This window comes from Primulina huaijiensis, chromosome 5 (assembly GCF_012295235.1).
Source record: "Primulina huaijiensis isolate GDHJ02 chromosome 5, ASM1229523v2, whole genome shotgun sequence".
In the NCBI taxonomy this organism is placed as follows: domain Eukaryota; kingdom Viridiplantae; phylum Streptophyta; class Magnoliopsida; order Lamiales; family Gesneriaceae; genus Primulina; species Primulina huaijiensis.
In genome coordinates, this window is record NC_133310.1 from 707,365 (window position 1) to 718,845 (window position 11,481).

An 11,481-nucleotide genomic window follows, 5' to 3' on the forward strand; every position below is an offset into this window, starting at 1 on the left:
ATTTTAAAGATCTTTTCAAAATAATTGGTGATAAACATAATTTATTCACATTTGGTAACACATACAAATTGTACGAATCAAATTACATTTTGTATAATGTAATTTGTTAGTTTTTAATTTTTGAGTTTGTTATCGGTGAATTCACGGTTTTAGTCTATTAATCAATTTTCGATTTTTTTAATTGAGTGCTGACATAATATAGAACATATCAGCGATATCCGATGTCAAGTCATCATTTTGAACCTCACATCATCACTCCGACTTAAAATAATAAAATAAAAAATACAAATTAGTAGACTAAAATGGTAAAATAATAAAATAAAAAATACAAATTAGTAGACTAAAATGGTAAATTAAAATATAACGTGACCAAAAAAATAAAAAAATGTGTGAACTAGACAAAAAGCTTTTTATCAGGGCTGGGATGATTGATCACATACAGACGATTTTGGGTGTAATTTAGTTCCGCATTTAATGCATCTTCTCTCACACCGACACTTTGAATGGTCACTCTTGCCAGTTTTATATAACACGCAATTCTTTATAAAAACCTTCTTCCAATTCACATTTTTTTTTAATCCAACAACTGTCATTTTATTATACATTAAAATAATTTAAAGTTTGAATATAAGAAGTTGAAAGCAATTAAAAAGTCAGAAAGAGAAGTTGGTGTGTTTTTTTATGTCTTAGAATTGTGTTACACATTAAAGATTGGTGGATTAAAATCTAATGAATAATTTAATTTGGCGTGAGCCTTCTTCCTTGGGACACAGGAACCTGTACTTTGCATTATTTGAGATTGCATATTTATTACATATGCAACAACTTATTCTCTCTCTGTGTGTGTGTCTCTGGTTTGACTTGGGATTTGATTGCTGAGTTCGAACTGAATTTCTGGAATCTGTGCCATTCTTCTTTTCTGTTTTGAGATCCAGATTTCAGTGAAAAAAACAGTTTTATTTACATAATAACTACAAATACTACAGCTCTGTATGTGTTTCAGTGTTTCCATATCAAGAAAATCATGACGCGACATTTTGTGAATCTCGCAGCTGAAAACTTTTAGGTGGGTTCTTTGTTTCATTTCCCAAGATTTTCGTTTCTTGTTCCATTCTCTTGCATTCTGGTGATTGGGTTTACGGTTCCACGTTTCCAATGTCGCCGGGTTCTGTGGTGGTTACACTGGAGAAGCCTGAGAACATCTCCTTGATAGAGCTGAATAACGCTGCTGCTGAATCTATATTCAAGGAGAAGCAGAAGAGTGCGAGCCCGAAGCAGTTCACTTGGGTTCTTTTCTTGAAAGCGAACAGAGCTTTGGCTTGCATTCCGTGGTTAGCAATGGGTTTGTGTTCGGTTTTCGGGTCGATCAAGAAGCGCATTGCTTCATCGGATCCGAACGAAGAGGACCCGAGGTACAGGGGAAGGAGATTGTACAGGTTTATAAAAGTTTTTCTTGCGATTTCGGTGGCGGCCCTTTTGGTTGAAACCTTTGCTTATTTCAACAAATGGGATTTGAGTAAGCTGAATCCATGGGAGGTACAGAATCTGGTGCAGTGGTGTTACGTGGCTTGGCTGAGATTCAGAGCAGATTATGTTGCGCCATTGGTGGTTACGATTTCCAAGTTTTGCATTGTTTTATTCATCATTCAATCCTTGGATCGACTCATTCAATGTTTAGGATGGTTCTGGATTAAGTTCAGGAATTTGAAACCTGTAATAGAAGGTGAGACTTTCGACATTGAAGACGGGGCAAGTTTCCCTATGGTTCTTGTTCAGATTCCTATGTGCAACGAGAAAGAGGTAATGGGCACTCTCCATTTTCCCCTGTCTCTGTTTTTTCTTCATTTTCTTCTGGCATGGTTCTTCAACTTTGCCATTGATGCTAATCCGGTTTCGGGTTTGTGAATTTTAAGGTATTTGATCAGTCTATTGCCGCTGCTTGCCAATTAGATTGGCCGAAGGATCGGTTTCTTGTTCAAGTGTTGGATGATTCAGATGACAAACTTTTACAGCATTTGATCAGGGAAGAAGTGTCGTCTTGGAAGGGGAAAGGAGTGAACATAGTTTACAGGCACCGATTTATTCGGACAGGCTATAAAGCCGGCAACCTTAAATCCGCAATGGCTTGTGAATATGTTAAGAACTACGAATTTGTTACCATTTTTGATGCGGACTTTCAACCCAACCCTGATTTCCTCAAACTGACCATTCCTCATTTCAAGGTAGTAACCTGAAACTTCTGATTTAGTAACATGCCTGTTGAGTTACCATTACTGTTTTTATGAATATTTTCTTCTTATTACAGGGAAAATCTGAGGTAGGCCTTGTCCAGGCTCGCTGGTCATTTGTGAACAAAGATGAAAACTTGCTCACGAGGCTGCAGAACATCAATTTATGCTTCCATTTCGAGGTTGAACAGCAGGCTAACGGAGTTTTTCTCAACTTCTTTGGTTTTAATGGGACCGCCGGTGTTTGGAGGATTAAGGCCCTGGAGGATTCAGGTGGATGGCTCGAAAGAACAACGGTGGAGGACATGGATATAGCCGTTCGAGCCCACTTACACGGATGGAAATTCATCTTCCTCAATGATGTAAGAGTGCTTTGCGAGTTACCCGAATCATACGAAGCCTACAAGAAGCAACAGCACCGGTGGCATTCCGGCCCGATGCATCTCTTCAGATTATGCATTCCCGCAATCTTAACATCAAAGGTATCCATCCATCCATCCCTTCTCAAGAAACTGCACAAGTTCAAAACTTTCACTGAACACTTCATTTTTCTTAATGTTTTTTGTTGTTTCTGCAGATATCGGCATGGAAGAAAGCAAACTTGATATTCCTATTCTTTCTCCTGCGAAAACTGATACTTCCCTTCTATTCGTTCACACTATTCTGCATCATACTCCCACTAACAATGTTCATACCAGAAGCCCAGTTACCAGCCTGGGTTATCTGCTACGTTCCCATCGTCATGTCGATTCTCAACATCCTACCTGCCCCAAAATCTTTCCCCTTTATAATCCCATATCTGCTCTTCGAAAATACGATGTCAGTCACGAAATTCAACGCGATGGTATCCGGACTATTTAAACTCGGAAGCGCATACGAATGGGTCGTGACAAAGAAAACCGGCCGCGCATCAGAATCAGACTTGCTTTCCTTGGCCGAAATGGAGACGAAAACCTTACATGAAGAAAAGCTTCAGAGGAAGCTTTCTGAATCCGGGATCGAAATGCTCGAGAAATACAATGAGCAGAAGGATCAAAAGAGTGCCACTGCTCCCAAAAAGAAGAACAGAATTTACAGAAAAGAACTCGCACTCGCCTTTCTTCTGATCACTGCTGCCACAAGAAGCCTGTTATCTGCTCACGGGGTTCATTTCTACTACTTGCTGTTCCAGGGGCTGTCGTTTCTTGTCATGGGCTTGGATTTAATTGGGGAGCAAGTGAGCTGAGATTCAAATTTCAGTTGCTTTAGAACACTGTATTGCATAGAATTAATGGGACATTATTAGACAGGAGTGAAGGAGATACAAGACTTGAGAGTTGGGGGATACCTAAAATTGAATCTATTCTTTGATTGTATAACTTAAATAAACCACCTCTTGTTTCAAATAAAAATATATACAATACCGAATATATATGAACTTTTCTGCGTTGTTCATCATTCTCTTCCTCTTTTTATTTTCATCGCGTGATATGTTAACTAAATTATCCTTCTATGCAATTCGCAGATTCGAACAAAATTCGACTTGTGATAAATTCAACTATCTTAATTTTATCCTACTTCAAGTACAAAATAGCTTGTTCTTTAAACAATGATTTTCTTTCCTCCAAAGAAAAACCTCTCTTGAGCATTCAATCTATGTTTCTTTCATTTTAATATAAACCTTAAGTTCGTGCAAAATCTTCTATTAGGCTTTTTTTAAAATAGCAACATTGGTATTTCATTAAACCAAATCAGGAAGTACAACTTAAGAAACCAAAGTAGGAGAAGGAGAGGTTCTACCTACTAGACCGGTCATAGAAGTCTCCCTATGCTCTTGAGCATGGACAACCTGATTCGCGAACTGATATGCAAAAATATTTGAAGCATCCAATTCTGGCTTTTGCAATGCTTCAATAACAAAAGAGCATCAGCTTCGACCATAACTTGCTAGATGTTCAGATTTTTCAGCCAACTAAGAGCTTCTCGTACTGCCATCGCTTCTGCATCTGTCGGTGAAAAACTTCCAAGTAGAGTACCATGAGTTGAATTAATCACAATTCCTTGGGAGTCTCTGAGAATACAACAGTAGTCTATAAAAGAAGAATTTGGGAACACAACTGCATCTACATTACAATGACGGTTTTCCGCAGGTTTCTGCCAATTTCCCGTTGCAATCTGCCTTGTGGTATTACGATGTCACACACATGTGTTTTGGCCGCCTGCCACTCTGAAAGGAGATCCAAAGCACATAGGAAAACCAACAACACTGGTTTGCACTCTCCATTGCAAACCACATTATTTCTATTTTGCCAAATGTTCCATAAAACCATTGCAATTAACTCCATCTCACGTAAATCGTTATTTGTGACAAGATTGTTCCACCATTCCCTTATAGACGCATAGGCAAAAAATGGCTGCCAAAAGATGTAAGACACCACACATTTCTTGCGAATGGACACAAAACCAGCACATGAAGCTCAACTTCTGGTTCGTTATGGCAAATAGGGCAGGTTTCTAACACCTCCACTTTGCAAGTCCTTAAAGCTTTCATAGTTGGTAAACAAGCCTCCAAATGAAATTACGAATTTTCGTTGGAACTCCCGAACTCCACACCATTTTCCAGTTTATGCTGCACGAATTTAACTCCTGTTGATTCCCTCTCACGAGCATCTTATGTTAGAATTTTTCTCAAAATTCGTGTATCAACACTTTTATAAACATAATAAACAATATACGAAAGCGGATCGAGCGTTACATCCGGCCATCGAATAATTTTGTAAGTTTTCTGTTTTCCTCCGATTGAATCTTCTAAGCACTTCAACCATCTATGTAAATTGTGTATTTTGTTCTTATAATGTGTGCTTAGGAACCTCAATCACCAGTATATATATGACTCTCATACCATCAATGAGTGATTGCGGGAGCCTTATTGTCAAAATAAGAGGCGCATGTGCGTTTCAATTTTCTAAAGTTGAGGCGGCGTACGCATATTTTGTCAAAAGTTGTAGACAATGGTCGGCGCCATTTTCTACGTGCTTATCCTTCTTCTGATATGGGTCACTTTTTCTTGCATATTATACCCTCTTTTGACCGTGTAAATTCCTCTCTTCTCGTCAGCCCACATCCATCTGTCTTCACTTTCAGTTTGGCTCAGTATAATAGATAGAATTAATCTTTGATCCCTCTCCGAGAATAGGTCCTTCACCAGATCACATCCCAATTTCCGTTAGCCATATCCCTCAAAGAGCTAACAGTTGTCTGATGCAAATCCGGAATGCTATCTGTTTCGATGAAGGGATTATGCATATCAGGCAGCCAAGGATCTTCCCAAATCCTCACTCGATTTCCTCAGCCAATTCTTTTTCTCACACCTTGTCGAATCATCCCCTGAATTATATGCCATGATACCACTCCAAAAAAACTCGGATCAGGCCACCATCTTAGAGTCCGAAAAATTATTTTCCGGAAAGTATCGAGCTATCATAATCCGAGAAACTAACGCATATGGATCCTTTAGTAGTTTCCAGCCTTGTTTGGCTAGGAGAGCCTTGTTGTATTCTTGAATCTTCTTAAAACTCATCCCTCCTTCATTTTTCCGCTTACAGAGTTTATGCCAATTTGTCCATATAATGCCACCTTCATTGTTATCCGATTTGCCCCACCAAAAAAAATTCATCGTAAGTTCCAACTCTTCACACGATAGGTAAGGAAGAACAAAAATACTCATGACATAAGTTGGAAGAGCTTACACCACAGATTTTAGGAGGACTTCTTTACCCACTCTAGATAAAAGTTTGTCTCCACCCACTCAACTTACTCCAAGCTTTGTCCTTAATAAACGCGAAAACAACTGATTTTCTACACCCAATAAGAGAAGGGAGCCCAAGGTACTTACCATGGCCGTATAACCCACACCGAGCATTTCAAAGATGTCATTCTATCAGACTTGTTTTCAATAGTTAAATATTTATTTGTCAAATGACACAGACAGCACATTTATCTGATGCAAGGGCTACCCTCCCGGTCAATTACCATGAAAGCGTTACGGACAAACTATGAAATTAAACATAAATGGATTAACTTTTATATACGAGGAAGGTAAATGGAGTTTTGTTGTCGGAAAAGTTCCGGATTGTTGAGAAGCAGATGTAAAAATGTCAACTTTTTTTTATCATTCAATAACATATTATATTATTGTAATTTCAATGACTAAAAAGCAAGTTGTTCAATATCATTCATAAATCTGCTGAGGAATGGAACAACTGTGAGTTTGGATTGTATAAAGGATGGCGGAGAGCAGTCGTCAAGCCATCAAATTTATGGGTTCTTGACTTTAATTTGGTTGAAATAACCCTATGCTCTAAGGGATGAACTACTTCACTGCCAAGTTGAAATTTTAAAATCGTCGCTCACCGCCTCATGTGCTGTACTGATGATCCTCTTTAAAATATAACTGATCAAATGAATCTTACAGCAAGCTACTTCTTTGACCTATGTCATTAACATGTGATGTCACATGGATGGAGTCTTTAAGGATAGAATATCTCAGCTATCTTAGTATTTTATGTCAGAAAACTGTACTGCTACATATTGGTGCCCATTAATCTGAAACCTAGTTAACCATGCATGTACCTTGACACAGTATTTTCTGGACCACCAGAGATGCCATTGTACCTATCTCTAAACCTGTCGTACTTTAAACTTAACTCGCGAGACCAATAAGCTTTGGATCATGGATAAGTAGATAAAGTCTACATGCTGGTTTTTACCACCAAATTGGTGAAAATTTACTCTACTTTAGGCCTGAAAACTGATCAGAAACTAGAGAGCTAGATATTATAGACTGGCATACACAAGGCTCGTTGCATGTGGTAAGGACAGTGACCAAGATTCAGCACAGAATCCAATAAATAATGTCTCCTTGATTCTGGAGCTGGCTTACCTACTCCATAAATTCATTTGGATCTACTCTTGACAATTTAACTAGTACTGTCTAACCATGGATATTTCTTAAACTTTCAAAACTATTGCTGAGGAAATGGCTTCAAAAGCTGTGCTGCTTGTGCTGGCATGTTTTCTTCTAATCCATACCAGTGTATGCTCTCACTCTATATTGGGTGTATGTGTATGTGGATACATAAAGGACGTAGATGTTGCATTTTCTTTCGTCAACATGAGCATGATATTCTCTAAGAATCCTTATGTTTTGCAGGATTCATCAGAATGGGAAGAAGATGTTCTTATTGAGGTAAATACTGCTGAGACTACGTCATTGTTCATCTTCGACTCTTTGTAAGGCGTTGCTGCCAAAACTCATCCGCATCTTAGTTGGATCTTTAGTAATTCTTGCCCCAAGTGCATCCCTTGCACTGAATTCTGCCAGGCTAGAACACAAATCATTTTCCATTTAGTGAGACTAAAATGTCTACTCTTAACAATTGCCTGAAATTTGTTAATTGGTATTCAGAGCGGCGCCCATGCCCCCGTACTGAGTCCAAACGATACGGTCTCACCACCACCACCTAAATCATGTCCACCTCTTCCTCCATTAGTGACGGCCCCTCCACCTCCTCCTTCAGTGGTCAGTGCACCGCCAACTCGGCCTCCACCAGTCATGGCACCAGCTCCTCCTCCTGTTAAACCACCAAGAACCATATTAGGTAATTTCTTATCATCTTCGATGAAGATTCATTTAATTCGACTGAACCCGAAAAAAATTCTGTCTTTGCCCTACATACGTGCAGAATGCATTCCACAATGCATGGTGAGGTGCAAGAACCATTCTCGGAAGAATATATGCATGAGAACTTGCTTGACATGCTGCAACAGATGCAAATGTGTTCCTCCGGGACAATATGGCAACAAAGAAAAATGTGGCAAATGTTATACAGACATGACTACCAGTGGCGGAAAACTCAAGTGTCCCTGAAGTAAAACGTAGGATAAAATCCAAACTCGTTTTGTATGAATTAGTTGTTTCTTGGGAATCAATGCTAATAAATTATTTACTTTTGTCGGAATCCAGATCTTGATTCTTGGACTTTGTCCCACAAAATCATCATCAAAGTAGAACAAATAAAAAATTTCACTGGCAAAACTAGTTACAGACGAGATTCTAGATGTCTGATATAATTGATTAATCGATATATTAAATTGTAAGCATCCAGCCAATGGGATTTGATGTACATCAGACCTCAGTCAGAAACAAAAAATATGGTGTTGCTTATGGATATCATCTCACAAAAACATTCTTTATATTTGTTATTAGTTTTTTTTTAAATGATATTTGTTATTAGTTACCAAAATAAAAATTTATCCCCAAAATTAAAATACAAATTAATATTTAACTTAATTATTTTGATAAAATTAAAACTTTCTCACATAGTCCCGCGATAATTATTACTTTCCAGTTTCTACTAATCTTTTTAGAATTTGTTTAGACTTTAAATGTGGTTTGATCATTTAATAGGGTGGGGCCCACGTATTAAATAAAATAATAAAAAACTCTCATCCCACGTCGAAAACATTACAAAATTGAATTTAGAAATTAGTTATAAATAGAACTCAATTCCTTCAGTTACTTTATTCCAAAATTAAAAGCTTTTTAGCTTTGATAAAAAGAAAGCGCATAGAAAAAAAGAGTGTATTTTTTTCTTGAGTGAGGGAATTCTCTTTGTGTGCGTTAGAGAAATTATTTTCTCGGTATACTCGGGTTGGGAGTGTGAAAAATATTGAGTGTATTGGTGTATACACTTGTTGTAATATTTCTTCAAGTTATAAAAGTTGCAGTGCTCCGTGGACGTAGCCTATATTGGGTGAACCACGTAAATCTTTGTGTTCTTGTTGGTTATTTTATTCCGCAAGTTTTGGGTACTATTATCATCTTGATCGGCATCGCTTCGTTGTAATTCCCCAACAACTGGTATCAGAGCCTTGTTGTAAAAATTCTTAAGGATTCTGAGTATGCTCTGTGGTTGCAGCTTTGTCTGATCTTCCTCATCAGAAAAGATTTTTTTAGATTTTTTGCTAAGGCTAGAGAAGTGATGGCCGGGGATGATGGATCGGGACCGGGAATCAACAAGTTCGACGGAACAGATTTTTCGTTCTGGCGGTTACAGATAAGAGATTATCTGTACAGTAAGAAGCTCCATCAACCTCTATCAGGAAAGAAACCGGAAAAGATGGAGGATGATGATTGGGAGCTCCTTGACCGACAGGTTTTAGGTGTCATACGATTGACCCTAACAAAGAACGTAGCGCATAATGTGGCGGAGGCCAAAACTACGGAGGAGATGATGACCATTCTATCAGACATGTACGAGACGCCATCGGCAAACAACAAAGTACATCTCATGAAGAAGTTATTCAACTTGAAGATGGGAGAAGGTGCTTCGGTGGCAAAACACATAAATGAATTCAACACGCTTGTCTCCCAGCTGACATTGGTGGACATCAAATTTGATGATGAGATTCAGACACTTATTCTTCTGGCGTCTTTACCAGACAATTGGGAACCGATGCGGGCAGCGGTTAGCAACTCTGTTGGAAAAGGAAAACTACAACTCAATGATGTTAGAGATCAAATCCTTGCTGAAGAAGTTCGCAGAAAAGACTCGGGTGAAGCAACATCATCGAGATCTGCTCTAAATCTTGATAACAGAGGAAGAGGCAGCAGTGGTGAAAGGAGTTCCAACCGATGGCGCGGTAGATCGAAGTCAAGAAATGGAAAAGACAAAAACATCTTTGAAAAGAATATGAAGTGCTGGAGCTGTGGTGAGACTGGTCACCTGAAAAAGAACTGCAGATCAACGAAGAATAATGCCAATGCTGTCACTGATGAAGTACATGATGCTCTGTTATTATCCATGGAAAGCCCTGTTGATTCTTGGGTTATGGACTCGGGAGCTTCGTTTCATACCACTGGTGATCGCGATGTATTTGATAATTACATCGCTGGCGATTACGGAAAAGTTTTTCTGGCTGATGGAAAACTCTTGGAAATTGTTGGTATTGGTGATGTACGGATGAAGATGTCAAATGGATCTGTCTGGAAAATCAATAAAGTCAGACATGTACCAGAATTGACACGCAATCTGATCTCGGTGGGACAGCTCGATGATGAAGGCCACAATGTGACCTTCAGTGATGGTTCCTGGAAAATGAACAAAGGAGTCATGATTGTTGCTCGAGAAAAGAAAACTGGAACATTGTATATGACTTCCAGTTGCAGAGACACATTAGTAGCTGTGGATGCTGGAGCCAATTCAAGTCTATGGCATTATAGACTTGGACATATGAGTGAGAAGGGAATGAAGATGTTGGTGTCAAATGGAAAGCTACCAGAATTAAAGACTGTTGAACTCCAAATATGTGAAAGCTGTATATTTGGAAAGCAGAAGAAGGTGTGCTTTTCAAAAGGCGGCAGAGAACCAAAAGCAGCAAAGTTGGAGCTAGTTCATACTGATGTATGGGGACCATCTCCTGTGACATCCCTTGGAGGCTCGAGATACTATGTCACTTTCATTGATGATTCGAGTAGAAAAGTTTGGGTTTATTTTTTGAAAAATAAATCTGATGTTTACGAGACCTTTAAAAGGTGGAAAGCCATGGTGGAAAATGAGACCAACTTGAAGGTGAAGTGCTTACGGTCTGACAATGGTGGAGAATATGAAGATGATGAGTTCAAGAAATATTGTGCACAGAACGGGATCAAGATGGAGAAAATCATTCCTGGTACACCTCAACAGAATGGTGTAGCTGAAAGGATGAACAGGACCTTGAATGAACGCGCAAGGAGCATGAGATTGCATTCTGGATTGCCAAAATCATTCTGGGCTGATGCTGTTAACACTGCAGCATATCTGATCAACAGAGGACCTTCGGTACCACTGGACTACAAAATACCCGAAGAGGTTTGGAGCGGCAAAGAAGTAAACCTTTCTTTCTTGAAAGTGTTTGGATGTCTATCCTATGTTCATATTGATTCAGCAAGCAGAACAAAACTTGATCCGAAATCAAAGAAGTGCTTCTTTATTGGTTATGGAGATAATGAGTTTGGTTATCGTTTCTGGGATGACCAAAATCGGAAGATCATTCGGAGCAGGGATGTAATCTTTAATGAGAAACTTCTGTACAAGGACAAGTCAGACATTGGAGCTGGAGATGAATGTCCTGAAGTCGAGAAGACTGATGAAGTGCCATTGACAAACATTCCTGTGAATGAATCGAAAACCAGTAACCAGGAAGATGAAGAAGAAACTGCACAAGATGATGA

At 38.8% G+C, this 11,481-nt stretch overlaps 4 protein-coding genes across 5 annotated transcripts in view; 3 read left to right on the forward strand and 1 right to left on the reverse strand.

Moving 5' to 3' along the window:
- The first annotated feature begins 722 nt into the window (after positions 1–722).
- On the forward strand, positions 723–3,665 carry LOC140976125 (xyloglucan glycosyltransferase 4-like). The gene is made up of 4 exons (XM_073440026.1): positions 723–1,800; positions 1,914–2,222; positions 2,306–2,710; positions 2,806–3,665. The coding sequence occupies exons 1-4, from the start codon at positions 1,156–1,158 to the stop codon at positions 3,451–3,453; spliced, it is 2,007 nt and encodes a 668-aa protein (XP_073296127.1). The 5' UTR covers positions 723–1,155; the 3' UTR covers positions 3,454–3,665.
- A 2,902-nt stretch (positions 3,666–6,567) lies between these two features.
- LOC140976128 (uncharacterized) lies at positions 6,568–8,227 on the forward strand. Of its 2 annotated transcripts, XM_073440034.1 has the most exons (4): positions 6,591–7,302; positions 7,420–7,455; positions 7,675–7,867; positions 7,952–8,227. In XM_073440034.1, exons 1-4 carry the CDS (start codon positions 7,246–7,248, stop codon positions 8,134–8,136), a joined length of 471 nt encoding a protein of 156 aa, XP_073296135.1. In that variant the 5' UTR covers positions 6,591–7,245; the 3' UTR covers positions 8,137–8,227. The 2 variants fall into 2 exon arrangements, with proteins under 2 accessions (XP_073296134.1, XP_073296135.1); XM_073440033.1 differs by having other exon boundaries at positions 6,568–7,455.
- LOC140976127 (uncharacterized) overlaps positions 7,721–11,481 on the reverse strand; it is a 21,942-nt gene continuing 18,181 nt past the window's right edge. The window contains exon 7 of the mRNA XM_073440032.1: positions 7,721–7,840. Coding sequence (XP_073296133.1) covers positions 7,820–7,840 — 21 coding nt within the window. The 3' untranslated portion in view covers positions 7,721–7,819. The remainder of the gene's footprint in view (positions 7,841–11,481) is intronic.
- The window catches only part of LOC140976043 (GPI ethanolamine phosphate transferase 1), an 11,787-nt gene continuing 8,683 nt past the window's right edge, over positions 8,378–11,481 (forward strand). Inside the window, exon 1 of the mRNA XM_073439888.1 lies at positions 8,378–8,389. Coding sequence (XP_073295989.1) covers positions 8,378–8,389 — 12 coding nt within the window. The remainder of the gene's footprint in view (positions 8,390–11,481) is intronic.

Coding starts and splice junctions, on each gene's coding strand:
- LOC140976125 (XM_073440026.1), top strand. CDS start 1,156: ATGTCGCCGGGTTCTGTGGTGGTTACACTGGAGAAGCCTGAGAACATC. Junction 2,223..2,305: donor TGACCATTCCTCATTTCAAG/GTAGTAACCTGA, acceptor TTCTTATTACAG/GGAAAATCTGAGGTAGGCCT. Junction 2,711..2,805: donor CCGCAATCTTAACATCAAAG/GTATCCATCCAT, acceptor TTGTTTCTGCAG/ATATCGGCATGGAAGAAAGC.
- LOC140976128 (XM_073440033.1), top strand. CDS start 7,246: ATGGCTTCAAAAGCTGTGCTGCTTGTGCTGGCATGTTTTCTTCTAATC. Junction 7,456..7,674: donor AAGAAGATGTTCTTATTGAG/GTAAATACTGCT, acceptor ATTGGTATTCAG/AGCGGCGCCCATGCCCCCGT. Junction 7,868..7,951: donor ACCACCAAGAACCATATTAG/GTAATTTCTTAT, acceptor ACATACGTGCAG/AATGCATTCCACAATGCATG.